We start from the raw sequence: 26,097 nt of genomic DNA on the forward strand, positions 1-26,097 counted from the left end.
AATTCTACCATGGATACTCTGACACAAATAACTATTATGCCTTTAGTGTGATATGAAGTAAGTTCACAAACCTTAACTGCTTTCTAATTTTATTAGAAAGCATATAAAAGCATTTTTAACCAGTGCTTAGCTACAATTAAAAATTATAGTCATGTTGCCTTTTTTTGATACAGCCTAAATAATCACAAGTTTATTATTAGCTGAATTCAAAATTTAAAAGTTAGTGGTTCACAGCAAGTCAAACTTTGGATTCAAATCACAGGCACTTGCTTTAAGTTTGTGTACATGGTCCATCGCTCAGTCATGTCTGACTCTGCGGCCCCATGGAGGCCTTAGATAAATTACTTATTCCAGCTGAACCTTGGTCTGCTTACTGTAAATTGAAGATAATAATATTACCAACCTTATAGAGCTACTTGAAGGATTAAGAGAGAAATAAATACAAGCATAGTATAGTATCTGGCACAGAATACATAATTAATAATAGTAATTTTAAATGCCAGTATTTACTGAATTTCTAAAAATTATGCCAGGTATGTTATGTAATTACATTCGTATATAATTAATGTATCACATACATAATTCATACCTACCCTGTAAGGTGGGCACTATCATTATCCCCACTTAGCAGATGAAGAAACTGAAGGATGGAATGGTTAAATAACTCGCTGAAGTCACACGACTAGAAAAACAACAGAAGCTGGGACACGAACACAGCCAATCCGGTTCCAGAGTCTGTGTTCTTGACCACTATGGCAGACTGCTTCTCCTTAAGGGTTAATAACTGTTAGATGTGGTTGCTATTATTTTTGCTTTTTATAATAAAACTTTATATATTCACTAGTCAATACAACAAAAAACAAAAATATATATGACATGTGTTCTTCTGAATCATTATGGCAGTAATTTTGGCAAATTCATATGCATAGATAATGCTATCTACATAAATTATGCTAGATCTTTATTTATTATCTATCCCATCCAGGTAGTTTAGTTCTTAAGTTTCCTGGAACTAAGCCTCTAGGAAAAAGTTAGACGACCACATATTATAATAGATACAATATTTTATGAAAAAAACACAGCCAGAATAAAAGCAGTCCATGTCCTTCTCAACTATTCAATATCTGGAAAAAAAAATTTGAAATCTCTATAAAGATTACTGGAAAAAAATGTTAAAGAAAGTAATTACGCTTCCAATAATTGAACCTTGTTAACACTAACAGGTAGTAGTCAGTAGCCAAGCAACGATGTAAAATAATTTAAAACAATCTAGGAATTCACATATAAGTAAAACCTGCTTGTAACATTATATTTTAATGCCGAGACCTGAAATAAATGTCTACATCGTAATGTTCCCCCACTTTCCTACCTATTCATTTCTCGGCCTTTTAAAGAGCTGGTAAAGTGAAACTGCACTGAATGACTTTGATCGTCACCTCTCGCTGAAGAGGTATACAGAAGATTTAGTGCATGAGCTACAGGCCAAGATGAGAAAGCCCTTATGTGCTCTCCCCACCATGGCTGCGGCACAGGCAGCTGGTACTTCTCAGGCACTTTTCATGCCTTCATTCCTCTGCAAATGCTATTTCCTCTTCTTTAAATGTCACTCAAAGAAATACCCACCCTTCAGAACTCAGCTCAAATGAAAGCTTCTGTAAGTAGAGGACGTGTCCCTAACGTCCTTATGCACGGATATCCACTCAGCCAGCACCTTGCACAATACCAAGCACACAGCCGGGGAGAAAGAGTCACTGTTCAATAGATGAACTATATTTTAATTCTGTCTTTAGACATCCCACAGGAAGTGTGAGAATTAACTTCTTATCACTCCTTGTACCCAGTACAGTACCTGAGACAGTATATGCTCATTGGTGGTTTGCTAAATAAATGGATTCTCTTTTAAATATTTTTATACATTCAATAAACATTTGTTACTGGGCAAGCACCGTGGTAGGCAGTGGGGATACAGAAATGAAACACTGTAGACAGATCTTTAAGAAGCTCAAAATCTTGTAGGGAAAATAGACAAGAAAATCAATAATCACAGTGCAGAGTAAGTACTTTGGACAGAAGCACACAGAAGGAATTGAGGGCTTAAAAGAAGAGGTCCCCCAAATGGTATCTGGCTCTTACATGTATAGTACAACAGAACCCTACAAACTAAACTTTATATAATATATAATAATATACAACGTTCTTTTTCAAAGTTTCTGCAGAGGCTTTCAGGAAGAGTAGATGACAAAAATTATACTTCCTAGGACAATATCAGTTAAATACTTTTTTTTGCTTCAGCCTCCAGTCCTCATGAAAATTTGGCATAAAAACTTTAAAAAGGAATTTTACAGGATATGTATGAAACAAAAATGTTGAGTCTTTGGCTGGGTTTACTGCAGAGCAGTGAAAGAACTGCTTGTTAAAATTTCAGCCAGCAAGACCGCAAAATAAAAAAGTCTCAAGACTCAAAAATACAAATAATCATGCCCTCAAGCATTTGCCATTTTTTGAAGGTAAAAGATTTACATCTGGCTTTATTAAAACACAGACTGCCTGTGATTAAAATTACTTTGAGGCTAACCCTATCATCCTTATGATTCTATATTAACACTTTTGATATTAAAAAGAAAAAACATATAATCTGAAGATTGACATAATTTATCCTTTACATTTAAGACTCACATTTTTAATAAATAGAAGATATTCATGTGGTAAGAGTCTGCAACAATTTTAAGCTAAAGAATACTAACATTTACAAAGAATACTACCATTAATGTACATATATAAATATAGAGAAACATATAAACAAACCTAACAGTGAACATAAGACAAGAAGCTGAAAAGTTTCAATGCTTAAAAATGAGCTACCAAAAAAAAAAAAGAAAAGAAAAATCAGCTACCAAGGCCCTAAACATAGAGTATAAAATCTTTGAGACCAGCTAAGTATTTTTCACTGGTGGCTCAGTAAGTAAAGAATCCGCTTGCATTGCAGGAGACCCCAGTACAATCCCTGGATCAGGAAGATCTTCTGGAGAAGAAAATGACAACCCACTCCAGTATTCTTGCCTGGAAAATTCCATGGACAGAGAAGCCGGTGGGCTACAGTCCATGGGGTCACAAGAGTCAGACACGACTTAGCAACAAAACCACCAAGTGTGTTTTACATTTGCTTGTATCACTCAAAGTCCTTAGCAAAATACTTAGAAGGCAGAGTTCAACAATTGATTGTTAAGGCTCAATGTGAAATCTTAAAAAAAAAAAGATTAATTCTCAGATTGAGAAAATAATTCAATAATTCAATGGGTTTTCAATTTTTGATACCTATTTTTTCTAACACCATATCCAATAAACTAGCATGCTCTTAAAAAACATTATTTTGGAAGTTATAGTGAAATGGCAATAAAATATTTGGTAACAACTTTTGACAAAATACTAAGAATAAGATTTGGAAACTTTTGTGGTTACTTCCAGAACTATTAGAGGGCATGATAGATCTAAAGCAACAAATGTCTTCTGAAAACAAAAAGTCAGGAAAATATTTTATGTTGTTCCTATTAATAGACTGATTTCATCAGAAAAATCTGAACAGGCAAAACTCTCTTCCACAAGCAGCTAAAGTGTTCTTTATGGAAGAGAGGTATTTACAAGCAGTTTATTAGTAATAAGAGTGGTTTCATGGCAAAATTCTTTCTATAATCCTCAGTTTATTACATACTAATCATCACATTGGATCCAATCCTCATACAATTATATTTCCCATTAAAAGCAAATAATGGCAGTATAGCAGTCATGAGATTATTGTGAATTCTGGAGTAAACTTATGATTATTGTACTAAGCAGGATCCTTCTGAGAGTGAAATGGGACATTACTAATGATTTTACTATGACAACAGGCATAGACTGGTACCAAACCTGAACCAAGCACACTAGGAAGTATGCTCATCCTTGTTTTAGAGAATAACATCCTAGTTAATAATACCATTGTTACATTTTAAAATTAGTTTACAAATAAGACTTGAATAAAGATGGAGTAAACATTAACATTTCCTTACCAAGATCAATGTATTTGGGATCCAGAGGTGTGCCAATAGAATTACACAGAACTAGAACAAACTGAACAAATAAAACAGAAAGTATCAAAACTGCTGCTTATGCACAATAAAAGAAATAACGCTTAACAAAGCATGTTTATTTATTTTTCAAGTATCACTAACATAGAAAGAATTGATAAAAATTAAATACAAAGAATAGCAAAGATAATCTATAGCACAAAAGTAAAGAAATACAAACTAAAATTAAACTAAGGCTGATTTCTAGATATAGTGGAACACTGGTTTTAAAGAGACCATTTAAGAAACACAAGTACACTGACTACATTTCATTATTTATATTTCTAAAATTGCTGATCAGCTGTAACTTCAAAACTCATTTTTATCCTATAACCAGCTATATAAAGGCTAATTTAATTTGTTACCATTGCACCAAATGTTTCCATCTCGTTCTCCTCCTTTGAAGCAATATATAAATGACATGAGAAATTCAGAAAAATTCAGTTAATTCAGGAAAAAAAACATTATCCAACCCACTGAAAATAACTTAAAATGCTATTTTTAAGTTAAATATACACAAATAATTATCAATGATTCCTATTAGGAAAAATAATCAAGCATAATGTATACTTTACATAAGATAATTCTAATGATAATTTCATTTTTTGCTGTTAGCATCTTCTCCATATCTAGTACTAAGAATACTATTTTATACAGATGTTTTTCTGATTAGAATAATATTTTCAAACAAGCCCATTCTCAATGTTCTATTTATGCACAGATGCTTTCTTTTCTCAGTGTCTCAAAACTTGTTTAATTTCATAAACATAAACTAAATGGTAAAAATTATACTAAAATATCATCATTTACTCTTCCACTGCTTAAACTTATTTACTGCCACAAAATACAAGTGCTTTACATGCTTATCATTCACATGCTCAGCTCATAGTTTAAAGAACCAAATAAGACTTCTTACGAAATCCCCCCAACTTCCCATTTCTTGCTGCCAAGAGTAATTACTTTCAGCTCCTGTAATTCACTCGTTCGGTATTTACCTGCACAAGCGTAAGTGACGTGTTTACAGCGCTGCTTCTTCACTCTGTTTCACCTTGCGACACCACGCACCACACCCACCGGGAAAGCTAAGCACGCGCCCGTCTGTCACCCTTCTTGCCCAGCCTCCCATCTCACATTCTCACCCCTCCATCTTTCCACCAGAACTTCGTTATATCAGAACTTAGGGCTTACACTGGTATTATTACAGTTCAATTTTTAAACAACTTTAATTTTTTAAAAATTCAGGGACTACATTATTTTGACTCCATAAATGCTGTTCACAGCTGAGTCAGGTACAACATGATTTTATTTTCCTCTCAAGCATATTTTGCTTTCCCTGTTGTGGATAATAGCCTTTATTTTTCTTCTCTTTGCTTAGTTTTCTCTGTATTTCATACTAACTCAAGTCCCCCATTATCTCCCAGCTACGTATGTCTCCCCTCAGGAGCTCAACCACACTAAATATTGTATTAATTTCATCTTGAATTTCTTCTGGAGCTGCGTGGCCTGCTCTGCTTTGGTGATCCACTCTCTCAGCACGTGCAGAACTGTCAGCTGGTACCACTCCTCACCACGCTCGTCACGTAACCTTGTTTCTTCCTCTTTCCTGGTTTTTCATTTTGGTGAACCATATCCTGAAGTCCCTTCTGAAGTTAAGGAAGCTCAGAAGGTAAATTTTCGGTGATCTCGTACATCTAAAAGTGTCTTTATTCCACCCTTATATTTAAAGAATTGTTTACCTAAGGTATGGAATTCAAGGTCGGAAAACATTTTCCTTCAGAATTTTGAAAGCAATTCTCCAAAGTATTTTAAGTTGACAAGTCAAATGCTAGTATGATTCCTGATCCCATGAAATCTGTTCTGGAACCAAGTGGGAACAGAAGATTGGGGTAGCATCCATTTAACTGCCCTGTTTTCAGCAAGAGTCCCTCTACCCTTCCCTATGCTTAGTGCCCCTCAGTGCAGAGACTTTCTGTATCCTCTCTGGAGAGCAAACCAATCTCCCTGGGACTGAGAAGGGCAGCTGTTCAGGGGCTCAGAGAAGGAGGGAATCTAGAAATCTGCTTCTTTATACACCCTTTTTATTTTCCCCCAAAGTACTCTCCTGCTTACTCTCTTTCTCCTACCAGGTACCACCATCAAATCTCATGTCTCTGGGATTCTGTGATACAAACTGGTTGCTTTTTTCCTTTCTCCACGGATGGAGAGAGGATTCCACTTTCCTGGGTCTGCTAAGGTAATTACCACTAATCCCCCTACTCTCTAAACTCCAAAATTATGTTGCTGTTTCCTCACCCTTTCTGGTCCCTGTGGGCTTGTGGCTTTGCAAAAAATACCTTTCCCTTTGTTTCAGTGAGTTTCAGGAGAGAACAGAGCCAAGTGTGACTGTTCAAATGGCTGCTTTCAACTAAAACTTCTATGCTTTTTAGTGGGATAAAACAGTTTATCAAAGACACTGGTAGTCCTTTTTTGAAAAATGTGCATACTTCTGCAAATATTTAAATGGCTAGCAGGCTTTTTTAAAGGGCATTATTTATATTACATATTTTATGTTATGAGACATTGACTTTTAAAGCAATATAACTCCACATAAAAGTACATTTCTGAATGTCAAAACTACTCAAATTGTTATAAATGGCCATTGTTACATTTCTTGAGCCTTTGTACTAGACATCTGGTTTTTCACTTTTATTTATGGAATTTTAAATTGGAAAAGGACTGTGGTATTTTAAATATATTTCATAGATCAAAAGCTTCAGTACCAGTCAGCATAAACTGCCAATGGATTAATTGATCAGAGAAAAAAAATCAGGGGACAGAGAACCAATGGAGCCACAGAACTCTCCAAACAGAGGTCTAGACAGACCTGGCCAATAGACCCAATACTTTCTGTACCTGCCAGTAGAAAGGCTATGCTTGAGAAGATAGATAACTAGAGCCTAATTCAGCCAAGTACTAAACCCATCTAAGTTTTAAGATATCAAGGAACACCTACCTGAGGGTGATTTTCATCAGCTTTTGTTGCCAAAATGCAGAAGTCCCCACAGGTAGTAATAGAAATGAGACTCTTCACATACTTAACATATTTGTCATTGTTTTTTGTATCCCAAAAGGTAACACAGTACTCTGGACGGTCGCGTCTGGTATAAGCATAAACTACGGTGTTTGAGCAATAACCCCACTAGGAAGAAAGGAAGCAAGAAAGGGAGGGAACAGAAGGAGGGAAGTGGGAGGGAAGAGAAAGGAGAGAGAAATAGCAATTAATGTTGGGAAAGTCACATTATTATATTTTCTTCCTCTAGAAATATTGCAGGTATGTGTTTTATCAGTGCTGACAAAAGTAATCCTTTAGAAATAGAAAAGAGAGGGACTGAATATTCAGCTTCATATCTCTTCTCACTAAAATAACAAATCTAAAAGTAATAAACACAGTTTAAAAAAAAAAAGGCACTGCAAAAATAAATTGGGCTTAACTTTCCTCATTTTAATTTGTAAGATTTAAGCTTCACTGGTGAAAGTTTCAGATTTTTCAATAGTCAATAATAGCCGTGTGGGGGACTACAGCAAGAGTGATCCCTTCTGAAGTTCAATTCCAAGTCCTGAAGCCAAAACTCAAAGACAGTTGCTTTGCCTTTTTTCTCTCATCTACATTTTTATATTTGTTTTTTATCAGAGTAGCATATGCACACAGTTTATAGTCAAATAATTCTGCATGGTTTATTTAACACAAAACAAAATGCAGGACCCCCTCTGCCTAATTTCCTCCTCGGGGTAGCCATTTACAACTCTTTTAGCTGAAAACTGTTTTGGTTTTGATTTCCATATCATATGTGTATTGATTACAGAACTTAGAGCTTTCCCTCTCCCGACAAATTTATACATAATTTTGGATAAATTGATATTCAGTGTCAACATTATTATCATTGTCTTTACTACTGCTTCGGGGAGCACACGGCACGCTGACACTCTTGGTACTCTCTATATATAGTATTCCAGAAAAGTTTACTAGTTTACTAATTCTACGCTGTTCACACTGAAAAGCCTCCTTTCAGCTGCTTTCTAAAACAAAGTGGCTATGAATATATACAAAATACAGAGACTATACTTTCAACCATAATAAAATTATATAATAAAAAACATCTTTTTTTTCACAACTGCTCTTAATACTCACCTTATAATCAGGTCGAATATTTGCAAAATATATATAAGAATCAACAGTCAGTGCAATTTTCAGTCCACCTCCTTCCCAAGATAGTGCAGACATTTGCTTTCCAGGAACCATCAAAGTACCCAGATGCTGAAAAAAATAATTATATTTAACCTAAAGTATCACAATTTAAATAAAATATCACCTATCACTTCACAGAGATCAAAAGTGGTACAAAAATTATTTTATGAAAGGTTGTTACATACTTCAAATCAGTTTCCTTCCATTTTTATAATGAAAAACAAATGTATGATAGGAGAAATTAACAAACTATTGCCAAAGAATTCAGTATCAAATTTCATCAAATCTAAGATGCCAGAGATTTAAATATGCATCTTTATTTTTATGTCCAACTTAGGAAAGAAAAACACACTGCTGCAAGTTAAAATAGGACAACTTTGATTTTAAGATGCATCCCAATTTAGGGTTGGAAAGAATTGTGCTTCTTAGTAAACTCAGTCCTTAAGTCCCACCTCTTATTCGGCCTCCACCAGCCCTCAACAGCCAACCAGACGCCCAGCCTTTTGCTTTCACTCCTTTCCTTCGTCACAACTGCCTTCTTTCTTGACTGAACTATCTAGTAGCCTCCTAACTACAATTTACCTTTACTCTCTTCTTTCATTCCCACCCTTCCAATTCAATCCCTGCTACCATGATTATCATTCTGGAACACCAATCCAATCATATCCTAGTCTGCTTTTAAAAATGTTTAATACTTTTTCAAAATCAGCAGCTACCCACCATCACACTTTCTGGAGTAGTATACAATGCCTTTCCCCCATTTGCCCAAAACTCTGTGGCTCAATACTCTACGAGTTAACCATAGTTACCGTGTTCTCCTCGTGAGGGAACTACTCTGCCTCCATTCCTTTGGCCCATATAATCTCTCTTCTGCCTGAAATCCTTTCCCCCAAGCCTCTCCCATCCAACTATTCCTTGTCCTCCTGGAGTGCTCCTATTCACCCTTTAAGACACATCTTAAATACTACTTCCTGCCTTCTTGCCTCCCTCTGTGGTTCCAGAGAATTTAGACAGTGAGCTACTTGACAGCACTAACTTGCTCATATTCACTTTTATTTCCCTATCCCTTAATAGATTCTTTGGTAAACAAGTACAAAAAAATAAAAAATCTATCAAGTAAATAAATGTATAATGTAATCAAATGAATTTCTTTGTATACTGACAGTATACTTAAAGGTTAAATTAGCAAATGAATAGATGAATACAAAGATCTTTTTAATGTGGCCATAGAAAGAAAACATTTTTAATCTATGTGTATTTCACAAAACAGTATACTCCCCAGAATTTTAATAAATTATACTGGTATCCCTCATTCTTAAGCAGATATGCTCTAAAATCAAATGTAATATATTAAACTCCATTTGCCATGGCATCCAATGGGTTGGGGGAGGGCATAGTTTTAACCTAGGAGGGTGCACTCTATCTGTCCTGCTGCCTGTATGAAGCCAGAGGAAACAAACAGGCTCTCACAACATGACTCTTGGTACTGACACCCACACTGTGAGAAGAAGGCTGCCATCTCACTCTGCCAACATGGCAGGTGGTGGCAGCAGCAAGGACGAACAACTGACTTTTAGTGAGCACTCACAGAGCACTGCGGTAGGCATTTTCCCACTGCTACCTCATTTAATGTTTACAGTAGAGTCTTGAGGAAATAGGGTAGCTGAGTCTTAGAGGTTAAGTAACTTCTCTGAGTGTAACAGCACTGTAGAAACAGAGTTCAAAGCCAAAGCCAGGCCAGACTACAAACCCCACACTCTGTTATCCCCTCCCATAGCTAAGACCACACTGAAAAGACCAGAAGATCCTAGCCCTCAGAATCAAAAGTGAATTCTTCCCTGAGGTTTTCCTTAAGTTGACATCTCTAGTTAAGTTCCTTTCAAGTTCTTCCTAATAACATAGATCCAAAAATAAATACCTTATATATTCACTTATTCAAAAAATATTGTGACCAAATACCCCGAGGACTAGGCTAGATATTTTTAATTACAAGTATACCAAAAGCCACTTACAGTTTTCAATTTAACACATAACACGGTGATTTGCAAGATAAAGCATATGGGCCTTTGAATGCATGTTACCTAGAGAAGACTAAACTAACAAAAATAAGCTGAATAATACAGTGATAAATAAGCCAATGGCAACAGATAGAAATAACCAACAAAGAACATGAATTTAAAAGAAAGCTATAAATACTGAGATAACCAGAATTCAGATTTTTAATTATTTAGGAACCTTGAGAACTGCACTTTTGTTTTTCCTTAGCTTTTAGCATCTACCAGAAATATTATTAGCTGATAATGAACAGAGACCGCCTACACTCTAGAGAACATTCTACTAGGTAACCTTCAGCATCTTCTGACACCACTGTTTACCCTGACAGAAATTATTAAAATACAGAAAAAAAAATACTAACATAGTAAAAACAACTGGTACAGACTTTGGTATAGCCAAAAATAGAAATTATTGAAGTTTGTGATGAATTTATAAAAACCAACAGGATATCCAAAAGAAACCGAGTATAGTCTATGGTTAGAAAATAAAATAGGTAAATACTTATTAATATTAGTGACAAAATTCTTACTTTCTAAATAATTTAAAGTGTATAACATATTAATTCTCCTATTTGATATTTACTACTGCTTTAAGAAAACTCTTTGAAAATTAAATTTATTAATAATAATACTGAGAAGGATCGTATTTATTTTTTAAAATGTATTTATTTTTAATGTAGTAACACCTATGATTCATTCTTAAGATAGATTTTCTTAAAATAAGCAATTATTTCACAACAGATTGAAACAGAAGTTTGGGAGAAGGACAGACTGCAATGTATATTTAATACCTATCCACATTTAATATATCATGTTAAAACCCCCTAAAATTAATCTGAAACAACTAAATTACACTAAAAACAACTCAAAAACCACCTGTGAAAAAGATGCATATGCATATTACGGAGAAAATATTCTCAATAACTATTCCCCAGTGATTTCTTACATGAAACATCTGGTTTTCTAAATGTAAAGATTATAAAATAAATTCCATGATAAAATGAAGGCTTATGAGGATATTAATCAAAGAAATACACCTAATAGTTGATCATTTTTATTTAAAATGTCCCTTTCAAAAAAAAGTGACAAGTGTATATCCCTTCCTCCATTCTTTTTTCCCCTACCTTATTCACTGCATATTTAAATGGAAAGAAAGAAAGACAAAATCTTTAATGAGACATTTACCTCACCAAATGGAGTATAAAATTGCACAGTGTTTACATCTTTATCCTGAGTGATGACCTTCTGGGAGCCTGCCACTGCTAAGACACTGCCAGTATGGTTCCACTGGATACTTACTACATACATGCCAGTATCAATTAAAACAGGATCTAGGCCAAAAAAAAAGGAATAATGGTAAAATATTTAGCCGAGAGAACTTTTTATAATCTTAAGAACAATTTTTTAAATATTTTTTTAATTCTCCACATTTAAAAAAAAAGAAAAACTACATACTTTGGTCATTCTCATGTCTCATTATTTGGCATCTCCCATTGTCAAAACAGATGGCGAGACAGGGGCAATCTGGCTCCACGTAACCCTCTGTGCCGTGGTACCAATGAATTCCAGCAATGCTGACTGCTCCAGTGACATTCACTAAACAATTCATCTTCATTTTCACCTAAATAAAATCAGTGAGCCAGTATTTTATATTTGAAAACAGTAGTACAATTAGTGTGAATAGAGTATTATCACAGAAGGAACACTGAAATGTGAAAATCTGGTTTTGAATGCAAGCTGCATCACTTACTGATTCACCAACCATGGGCAAATCACTTCACCTGAGTTTCAGTTTTCCCAATTTGTAAAATGAGGATTAAAAGTAAAAAAAAGTTCATAGAGTTTTGTGAGACTCAAATGATCAAAGGTATACAAAAGTGCTTTGAAAATAGCAAAGTGTCAAACAGCAAATAGCAATATGTAGATACTGGTTATTATCACTTCCACTGAGTGGATTCATGTGATGTCTTGACCTGACTAAAAACAAATTGCCATAAGTAAGGTCAGAGGTCTGCCACAGCTAGATCTCACAAAGCCAGAGCTTTCCTTGAGATTCTATCCTAGTCTATTCTATTTTGCTTTCTTTCCAGAACCTGATTTTTGTCCCTTACTGTATAAGCCTGCCATCCTTTTCACAAGCTTTAATACCTTGCTACAAAAAATATCTTTGGTATCTCATGTAAACTTCGGCTTTGGAAATTAGAAGACACAAAGGTTAACTTCACATCATCCTACCCATCATTCCTCAGTTTCGACACACTGCAGTTTTGTCCCTTCCAGCTATCAGAAAATCAGAACTAAAAGCACTAATTTACCTTGAAGCAACACAGAATGTTTTCTTAATAAAACAAATTCAGGAAAAAAAAAACCTGAATTAAAGACTATCTTGATTACACAAATTATCATAATGAATAAATGTGTGTACACATATAAAAATGATATATAAGATAAGCATACAAAGTTGTAAAAACAAAAGTATATATACACATACCATAAAATTCCCTTGATTATCATAAATGTGTATCTCTCCATTGGCCATTCCAAAAAGTAAGGCTTTACTATCTGCAGACCATGCTACATGGCATAACTGCACACCCTTCAGGTCTTTTCCCCAAATGCGATTCCCTAAAACAAACATAAAACATAATTATTTCACTAAAATTTCAAAGTCACGATTCTCTAACAACTGCTCTAGAAATCTTTGTTTCCCTAAAGGGCTCTCACATTCTTCACCGCATTCAGTTGTTTAATTTATTCAGTCATTAGATCCTTACTGAGCACCTACTATGTGCCAAACACCCTACTAAGCATTTGAAATAGCAGCTGTTTCCAACTCTCTCCCTTCTCTTCTAAATTCTGACTCAGAACCTTACTCCCAATTAGCAGAAGAATTCACCTTTTACTTTGGAAAGAAAATAAAAGCTTTCTCCAAAAAAAACCCATTCCTACTTTCAAACATTCAGAACACAAGTGAATCCACACTTATTTTTCTGCTTTGCCTCCTAATACAAAGGAAGACATGTCCCCAACAAGACACCAATCTAAAGTCAATCCCTCTACCTATTCTGATTTAGTCCCTCTGACTGCCAACGCAGGAGACACAGGTTCAGTCCCTGAGTCAGGAAGATCCCCTGGAGAAGGAAATGGCAACCCACTCCAGTGTTCTTGCCTAGGAAATCCATGGACAAAGGAGCCTGGTGAGCTACAGTCCATGTGGTCGCAATGGGATCGCAAAAGAGTCAGACACGACTTACGGACTAAACAGTAAGACTTAAGTGGTTCTTCTATGTCATCAAATTGTACAGCAACTATTTTCTCTTTTCGTATTTATTTTTCTGTCAGAATGCTAACATATGATAACATTTAAACCTCTAAATATCAAAACTTCAGGTAAATCTTGACCTTAGCTCTGGGTGCAAAACGCATTACCATCCACTGAACCAACTATCACAGCCCCATCCTCGTATACAATGCAGATCTTCTGTCCATCAGCATTCCAGCTCATGCTTCGAACCACTGACTTATTTCTGTTGTTGATCATCTCCTCATACCAAGAGCCTGTATTCACAAAGGAAAACAAATGGCAAGTCAAAACTTTCACATCTGATAAATGGTACTTCAGAGTTGGAAACTTTCCATAAAATAGACGATGGGACAAATAACTGCAAAGTTTTCCACAACCTAAGACATTAAACTACAAAATCTTCAAATCCAACAGAACAAGATGAAAAAAATAACTCATGCCTTTACTAATAATTGCTTCAAAGATTATCACAGAAAACACAATTAATGCCTATCCTTTTTCTCTTTTTTTCTATCAATTAAAAAATAAAACTTCATTTGCTTCCAAAGGGCCAAAATAAGTGATTTTTCTCAAAGACTGATTTTTCCCACTTGAGTGCACCTCAGATAATAAGCAAGGAAAAAAACAGAATAACCACAATTACTTCGTAAGTATACCCAAACTCTCCAATGATTAACTGTAGGCATGTTAAATGTAAGCGTATTATGTAAAAACTAGAAGACTGAAAAAAATTTTAAGCTCACGTCACATTAGTGATATCACATCACTAAACCTGAGTGACAAAAACGTTCTTGTATTTACTTACATGGGGTTGAAGTGAGATGTGACTTGTCTCAAGGTATAATCAAATGTGAGGCATATCACAAGGCTATTTTGTTTTCTTTTTGTTCTTTAAAAGGCTTTATTACATTCCCATACATACAAGTCTGGCCTAAAGCCAAGCAAGTAATTAAGTAACATGGAAAAACTAATCAGAACAGGGCATTACCCATCAAGACTGAGGCTCAGAGAGGACCTACTCTAATCTCGTGTACCTTCACATTCTACTCCCCACACACACATACACAGACATAAACTTTAAAAATAAATAGATGAGTTTGTGCACTACAGCATATTTTAATTAAGAATTTTTTAAAGGTATATACCCTAAGCATTTTTAAAACCACACATGAGCTAAGGTACCCTTTTCATTCAAAGATGATGCCTACAGGCCTCAAGAGAACATGTATTATGAGTTATTTTTCTGGTAACAGTGATACACCTAAATTAATCTTTCTCTGATTCTTTCAACTCTGGGCAAAAGGCACAAATGGGGAGCCAGCAGTCAGAGCTGAGATAAAAATCTATATCCATAAAGGAAAAGGAAGCTAATTGACTCATTAAAGGAAATGAATTATTGCTTTTGACTTCTTCATAAATGTGTTTTTATCTACTAAACTAACTCCAGTCACTGACCACAGAGAAATGAATTCTTATTGGAAACTTGAAAAAAAGAGCTATCTCAAGCAGAAACTATTCTGCCAAGAGTCTAAGCTCAGTTTGAAGATAATCAACAGTCACATAATTCACTTTCTTAATGCACGGTCACAGTTCAAAAGAAATAAGGTTAAAGGGAAAAGTAGGAATCCATAAATCTGGAAATATCACCCCCCGTGAACTCCTACTGCTGGTTAAAAAGGGTCTATTTCAAAGATGTTATTTCTCCGTTCAACTACTGTGATCCAAACTCCAATCTGTGGAAGATTAAATAAGCTGTCTTAATATACCTTTATATAACATCCAAACAATGATAAGCCCATTTTGGTCACTGGTAGTCAACTTCTGATATTGTTCATTCCATGTTACAATTTGAACAGAACCTAAAAATTTATAAAAACAGTTTAGAAACTAAAAAAGCAAAAAGAAGCTACAATTAATTTTAAATTTATATTTTTATAATAAATGCCGAGAGTATGTTAAAATCAGTACCATTTCTGGGCAATTAACCAGTCTAAAGTTACTCAAAAATGTTCACAGAACACAGTTAGTATTATCAGTTGCTTCTACAACAATGCCTAATACTAATTTTCATGTTTATTCCTATTTTATGCCGGCTAAGGGACCAATTAGGATCAGCTATAAGAGCTGCCATAGATCTGATGACAGATACAAATGTAAGTAAGGTTTACCCAATTAGCCTGACTCCCAAGGACTATGATGCCCAAAGGACATCATACCAAGTACTTGTTTTTTTTCTTTAGAGGGGGTGGTATTTGTCAAAGAGATGTCTCTGAATCTCTCCCCCTGCACCACACCTTGTTTTCTATTCTATTAGTAACACACTCTTGAGCATATCTTAAACCTCTGGGTTATATGAACAAATGCGTTTTTTTAGTTTTTTAATCCCTGAATACTTTATTGTATATTTCCTAAGAACAAGGGCATTCTCTTTCAAAACCGTTTTACAAATTAGAAATTTTAACACATACACTATTATCTCCAACCCACAGTCCACATTTAAGTTTTATCAAATGTCCAAATAATGTCCATGATAGATAGCTGTTTTTCTCATTTCAGGATCCAGTCTGGCATCATCCAGTACATTCAGGTGTCATGTCTCTTCAGTCTACATTAATCTGGGACCATAAAACATACTCTTAAAGAGGAGGATATCCTATCCATAGACAGATAGTATTTTTAATATATAAAATAATAGCTATTTTTTTCATACCTATTGAAGATGCTATTTAATCATGTGAAAGTTGTTGAATGACTCTAGGCCATGTAAATTATGGCTAAACAGAAATGATTACTTTAAATAAGACCATTGTTTAAAACAACATTTTTGCAAAATTGTGGCTAAACAGAAGTGATTACTTTAAATAAGACCATCATTTAAACAATGACATTTTTGCATTAAGTAATTTCTTGGAGGAGGGCATGGCAACCCACTCCAGTATTCTTGTCTGGAGAATCCCATGGACAGAGGAGCCTGGTGGGCTACAGTCCTGGGGTTGCAGAGTTGGACACGACTGAAGCGACTTAGCACGCACGCACAAGTCATTTCTAAGGCTTCCCTGATGGCTCAGCGGGTAAAGAAACAACCTGCAATGTGGACTGGACCCCTTGGCTCCAGGAGACTCTGATTGGATTCCGAGGTCGGGAAGATTCCCTGGTGAAGAAAATGGCACCACTCTAATATTCCTGCCTAAAAAATCGCATGGACAGGAACCTGACAGGCTCCAATCCGTGGGGCCGCAAAGAGTCAGACACGGCTGAGCGACTAAGCATACACACACAAGCGGTTCTAAATAGTTAAAAATACTATTCAAATATGATTTAAAAATTTACATGACTCACCACTATGACCTTCGAGAGTCTGATTCATAGAAAGGTTACTAGGGGCTGCAAGACCCCTCAATTTTGTATCATCTGAAAAAACAAAAACAAAACATACTATGGCAAATATATAAAAGTGACAGATTATAAGATTTTGACATTTCTTGCTTTTTTCCTATTCCTAAATAATATTAGAATAATATTTTAAAGAATGCCTTATTCTGACTTATTTTTCTCATGGTAGAAACATGGACAAACACGTACCCCCTTGCAAGATATTATTCTGGTGAAATAAAGCAAGATGTATAAAAGAATACTTTATTTAGCATATTAAATATAATTAGTAATTATTATTGCTACTTATTCCTTCCCAAAAGACAACAAAAAAGAAGTATTTATGATTTTAGATTGAAAACTCTAAAGCATAAGTGAGATCAAAAAGCAAAGATTTGGGAAACTAGTTTTTATTAGATTTTGCAGAATCATATTCATTCATTCATTCATTCAACAAACATTTATTGAATGTCTACACTCCGCTATGCACTGTGGAAGGTTCTGAATACAAAATGATGAAAAAAAGGCTTTTCCCCCTAGAAAGCTTATAGTGTACTGAGGGGACAGATATTAAATAGACACTCACACACCCACATAAATACATATGCATATATATAAAATTGGGCTTCCATTGCAGCTCAGTTGGTAAAGAATCTACCTACAATGCAGGAGACTAGGGTTCGATTCCTGGGTCAGGAAGATCCCCTGGAGAAGGAAATGGAAACCCACTTCTGTATTCTTGCCTTGAGAATCCCATGGACAGAAGAGCTGGCAAGCTACAGTCCATGGGTTCGCAAGAGTCAGACATGACTTAGCAACTAAACCACCACCATATATAAAATTATCAACTGGGAAAAGTAAAAGCATAATAAGAGACAAGAAACAGAGGGGGAGTTAATTTAGACTGGAGGGAGGAAGAACCAAGGAAGGAGCTCTGAAGAAATGGTATCTAAGCTGAGACCAAGGGATAAACTGGAAAAAGCCAAGCCAGTTACGGAAAGGGGCAAAGTATTTCAGGCTAGGATGCAGCAAATGCAATAGCCCCTGGGTAGAATTTTAGAGCCTTTAGCAAACTGAAAGAAGGCCTATATAGTTCATAAGGGGAGAATGGCATAAGATGAGGCAGAAGTGATAGGCATAGAAAAAAATTTGAAGTCTTTGCAAGAAGCAGTGAAAAGTTTTTGTTATCCAAAGTGCAATGTAAGCCTTTAAAGGCTGTTTATTATTTGAAGTGACTTTTTCTCTTGGATTACTAATCATACTACAGAGAAGAATATAGTAATATAATTTTATTTTATTTTTAAACTTTACATAATTGTATTAGTTTTGCCAAATATCAAAATGAATCCACCACAGGTATGCATGTGTTCCCCATCCTGGACCCTCCTCCCTCCTCCCTCCCCATACCATCCCTCTGGGTCATCCCAGTGCACTAGCCCCAAGCATCCAGTATCGTGCATCGAACTTGGATTGGCAACTCGTTTCTTACATGATATTTTACATGTTTCAATGCCATTCTCCCAAATCTTTCCACCCTCTCCCTCTCCCACAGAGTCCATAAGACTGTTCTGTACATCAGTGTCTCTTTTGCTGTCTCGTACACCGGGTTATTGTTACCATCTTTCTAAATTCCATATATATGTGTTAGTATACTGTATTGGTGTTTTTCCTTCTGGCTTACTTCACTCTGTATAATAGGCTCAAGTTTCATCCACCTCATTAGAACTGATTCAAATGTATTCTTTTTAATGGCTGAGTAATACTCCATTGTGTATATGTAGCATAGCTTTCTTATCCAGAATATAGTAACATAAAATGTCTTCTCAGTAAATGAATCTTCACTTAGAAAATCTGACATGTGTGTATGTGTGTGTGTGTGTGTGTGTTAGTTGCTTAGTCATGTCCAACTCTTTGCAACCGCATAGACTGTAGCCCACCAGGCCCTTCCGTCCATGGGATTCTCCAGGCAAGAACACTGGAGTGGGTTGCCATTTCCTCCTCCAAAAGGAACTATACAAAGAAAGAAAGTGAAGTAGCTCAGTTGTGTCTGACTCTTGGCAACCCCACAGACTGTAGCCAACCAGGCTCCTCCATCCATGGAATTTTCCAGGCAAGAGTACTGGAGTGGGTTGCCATTTCCTTCTCCCAGAAAATCTGATAGTCACATGTAAAATATACCATTTGAAGCATTCATTTAAAAATACTAATTTATGAAAATCTTAAGAATATGTGAAAATGGGAATTTTTATAAGTTCAAGAAAATTCTCCTTTCAGATAACATGTATCTTAAAATTACTATGAAATATATTCTTTATTCTGAAAACAATCTCAGAGGGAAAAAAATCTGAGTTCCTCTAAAACCATTGGTTCTAACTATCTAGTTACTGTCTTAGTAACATGAACAAGAATACACATATATAACTTCACAATCATTTCTCAAACAATTAGGATAGAATAAATGTTGACATACACATTAGGTTGAACCTTGTTTTTTTAACAATGGGTTCTCTTACTCACTGAATCTCTTTAAAAATGTACCTACACACTTAAGCCTTATTCTAGTTCTAAAAACATTTCATAAAAACATATTTCTTATAGCACTGAAAATCCATTCTAATGCCTATAGTCACAATCACTATAATCAAGTAAAATTAGTGATACGTGATTCTAAGGGTTTGCAAGACCCAACATATTTGAAAGTTTGATGAAGCAGTTCCATCCTTCCATTGGCTTACATGGTCTGAATTCAAAATTCTGCATTGCATGCATGTTTTCTATTTGTTAAACCATGAAGTGTAGCCTCTTCACAAAACATATTCTGACATACATGAGAATACATTTTTTAAATTCTCCTTTACATGGTGAACAAATAGTTTCCACATCTAAATATTGTCTTTTGCTAGCAGTAACTCTAGAACTTTATTATGCAGAAAATATCTGCAAAATCTGTCTGAAAGCTCAGATATCCAAAACAAAAAAACTCAAAAGTTTTCAGTGAGGTCAAGTAAAACCACCAAGATTTCAAGACTCCACGGAGTTACATTACTAAACTCCCCACAGCCAATAAGCAAACAAACTGGCATGGGAACAAGCATCTGTTAATACTGACAGAATTCTTCTCAAAGCATCAATAACCCTTGGATTTGAAAGGCATGATGAAAGGAGGCACCAATAAAAGAAGGCATTTGAAACCCATGAAGGGAAATTTTGGAATGAAATCAGCAATTCAAACCATTCAAAGTATCTCCCACAAGCTCAAAAGATCCAAAGGATTTACAAAGGTTAACGGTAATAAAGTCACTGAGAATGAGAGAGAGAACAGAGGAAAACAGAAGACCCTGCTCAGAAAACGAGGAACCAAGCACACCGAGTCTCTGAGCACTTTCATCTTGGGAAAACCTGGCTGACGTTCATTAACATCAGTTTTCACATTTTGCATTCATGAAAGTGGTCAGCAGCCCAACTGCAAGAGAAATTCGCATTATGTGTTGCACGGTGAGTTTGACAAGCAGGATTGAAATGTGAAGAAGACATTTTTGCAACACTTGAAGAGATGGTGGGATTCTGAGAAGGAGCTGCTATAGGCTCTACAGACTCCCAGGCAGGATCACTCAGCTGCCTGGCTTCGCTGCATGACTGGCTACAAGTGACTATGCACACATCCACGGGTACAGCTATGGGCCCCTGACCTGCTGTTTCTGGAGCCTGGGTTCGCAGCACATTCTTTAAGTATGGAGTTGGTCTGGATTACGAACATTCCTAGAACAAAGGCAGGAAGCTTTGAGTGTCAATCTCACTGCATGGGCACGTCAGAAAGCTGATACTCCCACTGCCTGCAGTTCCTGGAGGGCTGTGCAGATGGCTACACAGGTGGTTTGGATGGTCTTGGAACACTTCTTCTCTGACTCAAATGCCTGCTTTCCGGCAATATTTCTTCTCATGAAGATGAGTACACTGCGCCGTCTGCAGCAGTGGCAGGAAGAGCAAGAGATGCCATCTCCAGTCAGGGCCCTTCTCAAATTCCACCACAAGCAACTCTGGCCCAAGCCGGCGTCCCTTTAAAGACTGTTAGAAAGGAAATGACATGACCTGGTTCTTTTTGTTTTTGTTTTTGTTTTTGTTTTAAGATCACACAAGAAAGAGGCAAGAAACCATGAAGTTGATTCTCAACCAGTTGAGGTGAGAGATGATAGTGGCTGGGACTGGAGGGGCAGAAGAGGACAAAGGGAAAGGATGGATTCGATAATCTGGAGACAGAAGCATAGGGTTGTTGATGAAGATGATGTTAAGGGGGGAAGAAGTGGGCTTCTAGCTTGAGCAAATGGGTGAAATTTAAGATATTTACTGAAATGAAGACAAGTGAGAGAAGATAAACGGGAGAAGGTCAAGAGTTCAGTATGAGATGCCTGTGAAAGATTCTTGAGGAGATGTCCAAGTCTGATAAATCAGGACTGGGCTGGAGAGATATATTTAGGAATCGTCATTCCACAGAGGGCATTTAAAGCCATGGGAATGAAAGAATAAGTCTAAAGAGAATGCGAAATGAAAAGAGCCCAGAAGCAAGTTCTCAGGAACTCCAACAGTTAGAGGAGAATCTGGTAAAAGAGACTGAGAACTTATAAGAAAATAAAGGAGGGGATAGCAATATGTATAACAATAATTTAAAACATTGCAATTCTCTCTTTTCTTGAAAAAACAACAGTTCAAGAACCAGTCAAATGTGCATAAGGACAAAAAAACAAAAAGCTGCCCATTAGCTTTGTAACATGAAAGTGGCTGGCAAGGGAGAGAAAAGAAGGAGAAAGCAGACTGATACTCAAAAGGAAAGAGAGAGAGAATTAAAAAGGAATAAGGGCCCTGAGAAGGCAAGAGGAGGTGGGCTTCAGCAAAACCTGTGAAAGGTGGCCTGTGAGAGAACACTACCTACCTCTCCATCTTAACCTGAGGTAACAAGATGGGGACAAACACTGGTTCTATCGGTTCTAATAGTTCCTTTCCTTCTAAAGCAAGAGTGAAAACTGGGAATACCACTACAGGGAATGCAAAGCAATGCAAGCCTTCTAGAAGGTAAACTGGCTAAACATATGAGGACCTTTATAAATCTACATGACCTTTGATCCAGTAAATTCCACCTCTAGAACTGTATGCTAGAAAGTAATTAAAGGTCCATGCAAAGAAACATCTTTAGCAAAGATCTTTGGATACAAAGATATTGTTGGGACAACTTATGTGGATACATCTAAATATCCAACACTAGAACTGGATATATAAATCATTATATATATCAACAAAATGGAATACTAAACAGCCATTAAAATAATGCTATAGTAGGTATTTTACTGATGTAGACGACTGTTATATTATATGGAAGAATGATAATAATCTAGCTATTCTGTAGCCAACCACCAAAATGGCACTTACAAAGCCACATCTTCAGCATATCACAGTGTTTCAAATGTACTCAGCAATCAATATCTGGTGATGATTACTGGAGTAACAGTAACTTTATTACTTTATTATTATCGTATTTAATAACAATAGTTGTGATACAATAGACTGACCTTTTAAAGACTCATCCAGCCATATTTCTTATATTTCTCTCTTTCAACATGATTTACACTCATTATTAAATTTTAAAACAAATAATTAACTCCATATTCCAAGCCATTCAAGAATCTATTTTTCATCTTGCTCACAAATTTCAAAGAATATTCTAACCACATTTCATCAGAAGTGTATAAAAGGAAAAGAAGTAATTTTTTCTTGACAAGCCTTCAATATTAAGCATAATACATCCATTTATTAATGTAACTAAAACTTCCTACATATTTTAGGCAAAATATGTATATGTACATGCACATATGAGCATATACTTGTAAGTATTTGAGAAATGCAACACAGACAAAAGTTATTTTCCTTTAAGACAGTTAAGAAAGCTAAAGCACTGAGAGATTAAATTACTAAGCAACAGAAGACAAACTCAAATTGGTACATAAGTCTCTACCTTCCAAATCTGCTTTTTTTTCATATAATTAATCTAGCACATCAAAACAACTATTCTCTCTTTGCTTAGGCCGTCCATGAGCCCTCCATGTAGTGGTTAAAAATGAGGTTTGAAATTGAGACAAACTAAGTTTTGACAGAAGAAATTTTCACATATTGCAGTATGGGAAAGTCAAAATGGTTTATACATTATTTAACTTAAACTTCATGCTAACTAGAACAGTGTGTTTTTTAAGCTATCAAACATAACTTGTATATCTGCTTTAACCATCAAAGAAAAGTGTGCATTGTCCAGAAGTAAAGAATGTCCATCCTAAAGACAGAGGTCCATGCTGCCCTTCCTGGGACATCAGTGCTAGTACTCCTTCAATGATGAGGCTCCCTTCCCAGAAGCCAAAGCCACACTGACTCACTGCGTAGGAAGCAAATAAATTCCTCAAAAGAATGCACCCTCCCTGTTGTGTCTGATATTCTTTGTTCGGACAGGAGATAAAACCATGCTAAAAACCATCTTCTTTGGAATAGTTTCTCAGAATCATCTGAGAGACCGCCTCCCTGGCTACAGTTCTCCATTTGGCTGAAGTAAAATTCTTTTCTATTCCTTTTATTAAAATCTCAGCTGTGTCGCTTATTTCCCATGTGACCTTGGGCAGGTTATTCATTGATCAGTACCTCAGTTGCCTCATCTGAAATATCTACCTCTCAAGATTACTGTGAGGTCAAATTAGACGGTAAAGGTTAAACACCCTAGACATAGAAAGTGCTTAATAATATTTACAACTATCACTTCAAAGCTGTAAAACAGTATTACTCAAAGTGTGGTCTGAGAACCAGCAACACCAGTAGCACTACAAATGCAAATTCTCAGACCCCATTCCAGTTCTACTCTGGGGCTAAGTCCAGAAATCCATTTTAACAACCTCTGCAGATGATTCCTATACCTGATAAAGCTTGAGAAGCAATGCTGGTAAGAAATCCAAAATGTAACTTAGTTCAAACCCAAATTTTACAAAAGACTGGACTAAAATCAAAGATATTCAGAAACTTGCTGAAATGTATTCAGAAGTCTTACGGCAGAGCCAAGGTTCCAATTCAGGTTCCAATTCAATCTCCTTATCCAGATCTCCTATATAGATCAGGGATTGTCTAGCTCTTCAACCTAGAGCAACACTAGATAATAAAGAAATGTGAAACTGTGTGCTATGATTCCACAGAACTAGAAAAAGAGAAATCAAGCTGTAAAACACAAGAGACTTCTTAATAAAACAATTTTTTTAATCCCATGTTCTGTTCTTGAGAACTAAGTGCGTAATTATTTACATATCTGAAAAGCAGAAAGAACACAGGCCTGTAAATAAGCTGCCAAAATGTGAGATTTCTGTGACCTCACTGAAAAGGTGACTCACGTCATTTTTATTAGACTCCTAATGATACAGCACAATCAACAAACATGGCACAAGACAATATAATGACTTAGTCTTCATCCTTCATTCATTTTCATTTGCCAGCGATAATTTCAGCAAAAACCATCTGAGGTTTACATTCGATATTTTCTGAACTTCCTTACAAAAATATTCTAGAACACCCCAAAATGTTGGGGTTTTTTTTCCTTTTGAAAGAATTAGAATTGCATACTGACAAATACCATAAGCAAATCTCTCTGAACAAATGATTTTCCCTTATGTTCAAACATCTGGGCTTGCATTCATTTACCTGTCTGTGTCTCCAATTTCAAAACTCTCAGTAATCCATCGTCACCACCACATGCTATGAATCCTTGGTCCTTGTTCCAAGATATACATTTCAGCTTCACGTTATTGGACATGGCAACCTGAAAAGCAACCACAGCCACTCACAACTTTTAACGAAGGGGTTGGTAGTGAGTCTACGGAAGATGAAGACTGCAGAAGAAACGGTCTTGCAGAAATGTGAAACTATGAAAATAAGCATAGTCCCTTGAACTGCCCGGGGCCCATTTGGGAAAGAGACAAAGAACTGCCCACAGAAGAAGGGCAGTGACTGCAAAAAGAAACCCAATGAGGATGACCTGATGGATTTTTAAAAGGCAGGGGAGGTAAAGCAGGCATAAAACTCTACCTCCAAATCCTTATTCCCTTTCCACACACACTTTGCCTACGTTTTTATTACTTTTCTCCCCGCCCAGCGGCCCGTGATGATCCAACGAGTTTAAATCATCTGATGAGCAACAGGTGAAGTAGAGAAAGATAGGGACGCACACAGTGATCTGCCCTGCGGGCCCCCCCAAAAGGACCTAACCAGGGGCAGGAATGGGAAAGATCTTGCGAGAGAGCGGCTGGCTCCGCCAAGGACTCTGTGGGCTCAGGGACCGGCAAAGGGAAGTCCGAGGCTGGACCGCGCAGGAAGGTGAAAGAAGGGATGGCGAAGGCTGGATCACTACGCATAGCCTCTCGGGCAGAATGCCGGAATCGCCTGCAGGTTGAGAAACCAGAGGAGGAGCAAGGGCGAACCCTGGGAAACTCACTTTCTTGCTCAAGTAAAAGAACATCCTGGAAACCCCGAGAGGACGACCCCAGCAGTCAAAGCCCGCCACGGGAAACCTTCTAAGCTGCAGATCGCGAGTACCAGCGGCTCTGGGAAGCTCTCGTCGCCCTGGCAACCGCCGCCTCCCGGTCGCATCCGGGGCGCCGAAGGGACACTTCCGGCGTTGCCCTCGCATCGCCGGGCGTAGTACGCCTGCGCGGACGTCGGGGTTGCTGGTAGAGCTCTTGTCGCGGGCCCAAACCGGTGTTGGACCTGGTGGATTTGCTTCTGGGCTTTCCTGCCCAGGGACCCGGCCGGCGCCGCGACTGTTAGTTCCCTGCCTCGTAGCCTCAGGTGTCCTTGGTCCGGACGGGCTCCGAGGACCGGCCTCGACCTCGGACGGTCGCGGTGGAACTCGACTGAGGTTTCAGTACCAGCTCAGTAAGGGCGCCCATTCAAATGAGGTCGTAAGGATGGGGTGTTGTGTAAGCCCCAAATCCCAACATTGTGAAAAGGAAAGGTACTTTACAGGAT

General features: G+C 36.8%; 1 protein-coding gene and 1 pseudogene across 1 annotated transcript in view; both read right to left on the minus strand.

Moving 5' to 3' along the window:
• The window catches only part of WDR35 (WD repeat domain 35), a 52,119-nt gene extending 26,418 nt beyond the window's left edge, over positions 1–25,701 (minus strand). The window contains exons 1-11 of the mRNA XM_005895646.3: positions 25,565–25,701; positions 24,775–24,892; positions 17,026–17,097; positions 15,453–15,545; positions 13,812–13,940; positions 12,874–13,007; positions 11,838–12,003; positions 11,568–11,713; positions 8,272–8,397; positions 7,096–7,281; positions 4,047–4,107 (exon numbers count right to left, since the gene is read on the minus strand). Of these exons, the coding sequence (XP_005895708.1) occupies positions 4,047–4,107; positions 7,096–7,281; positions 8,272–8,397; positions 11,568–11,713; positions 11,838–12,003; positions 12,874–13,007; positions 13,812–13,940; positions 15,453–15,545; positions 17,026–17,097; positions 24,775–24,892; positions 25,565–25,588 (1,255 nt within the window). The 5' untranslated portion in view covers positions 25,589–25,701. The remainder of the gene's footprint in view (positions 1–4,046; positions 4,108–7,095; positions 7,282–8,271; positions 8,398–11,567; positions 11,714–11,837; positions 12,004–12,873; positions 13,008–13,811; positions 13,941–15,452; positions 15,546–17,025; positions 17,098–24,774; positions 24,893–25,564) is intronic.
• LOC138989939 (E3 ubiquitin-protein ligase RNFT1 pseudogene) lies at positions 19,710–21,328 on the minus strand (annotated as a pseudogene).
• Positions 25,702–26,097: the final 396 nt, after the last annotated feature.

The sequence above is a fragment of the Bos mutus genome, chromosome 11, assembly GCF_027580195.1.
Source record: "Bos mutus isolate GX-2022 chromosome 11, NWIPB_WYAK_1.1, whole genome shotgun sequence".
Classification (NCBI taxonomy): domain Eukaryota; kingdom Metazoa; phylum Chordata; class Mammalia; order Artiodactyla; family Bovidae; genus Bos; species Bos mutus.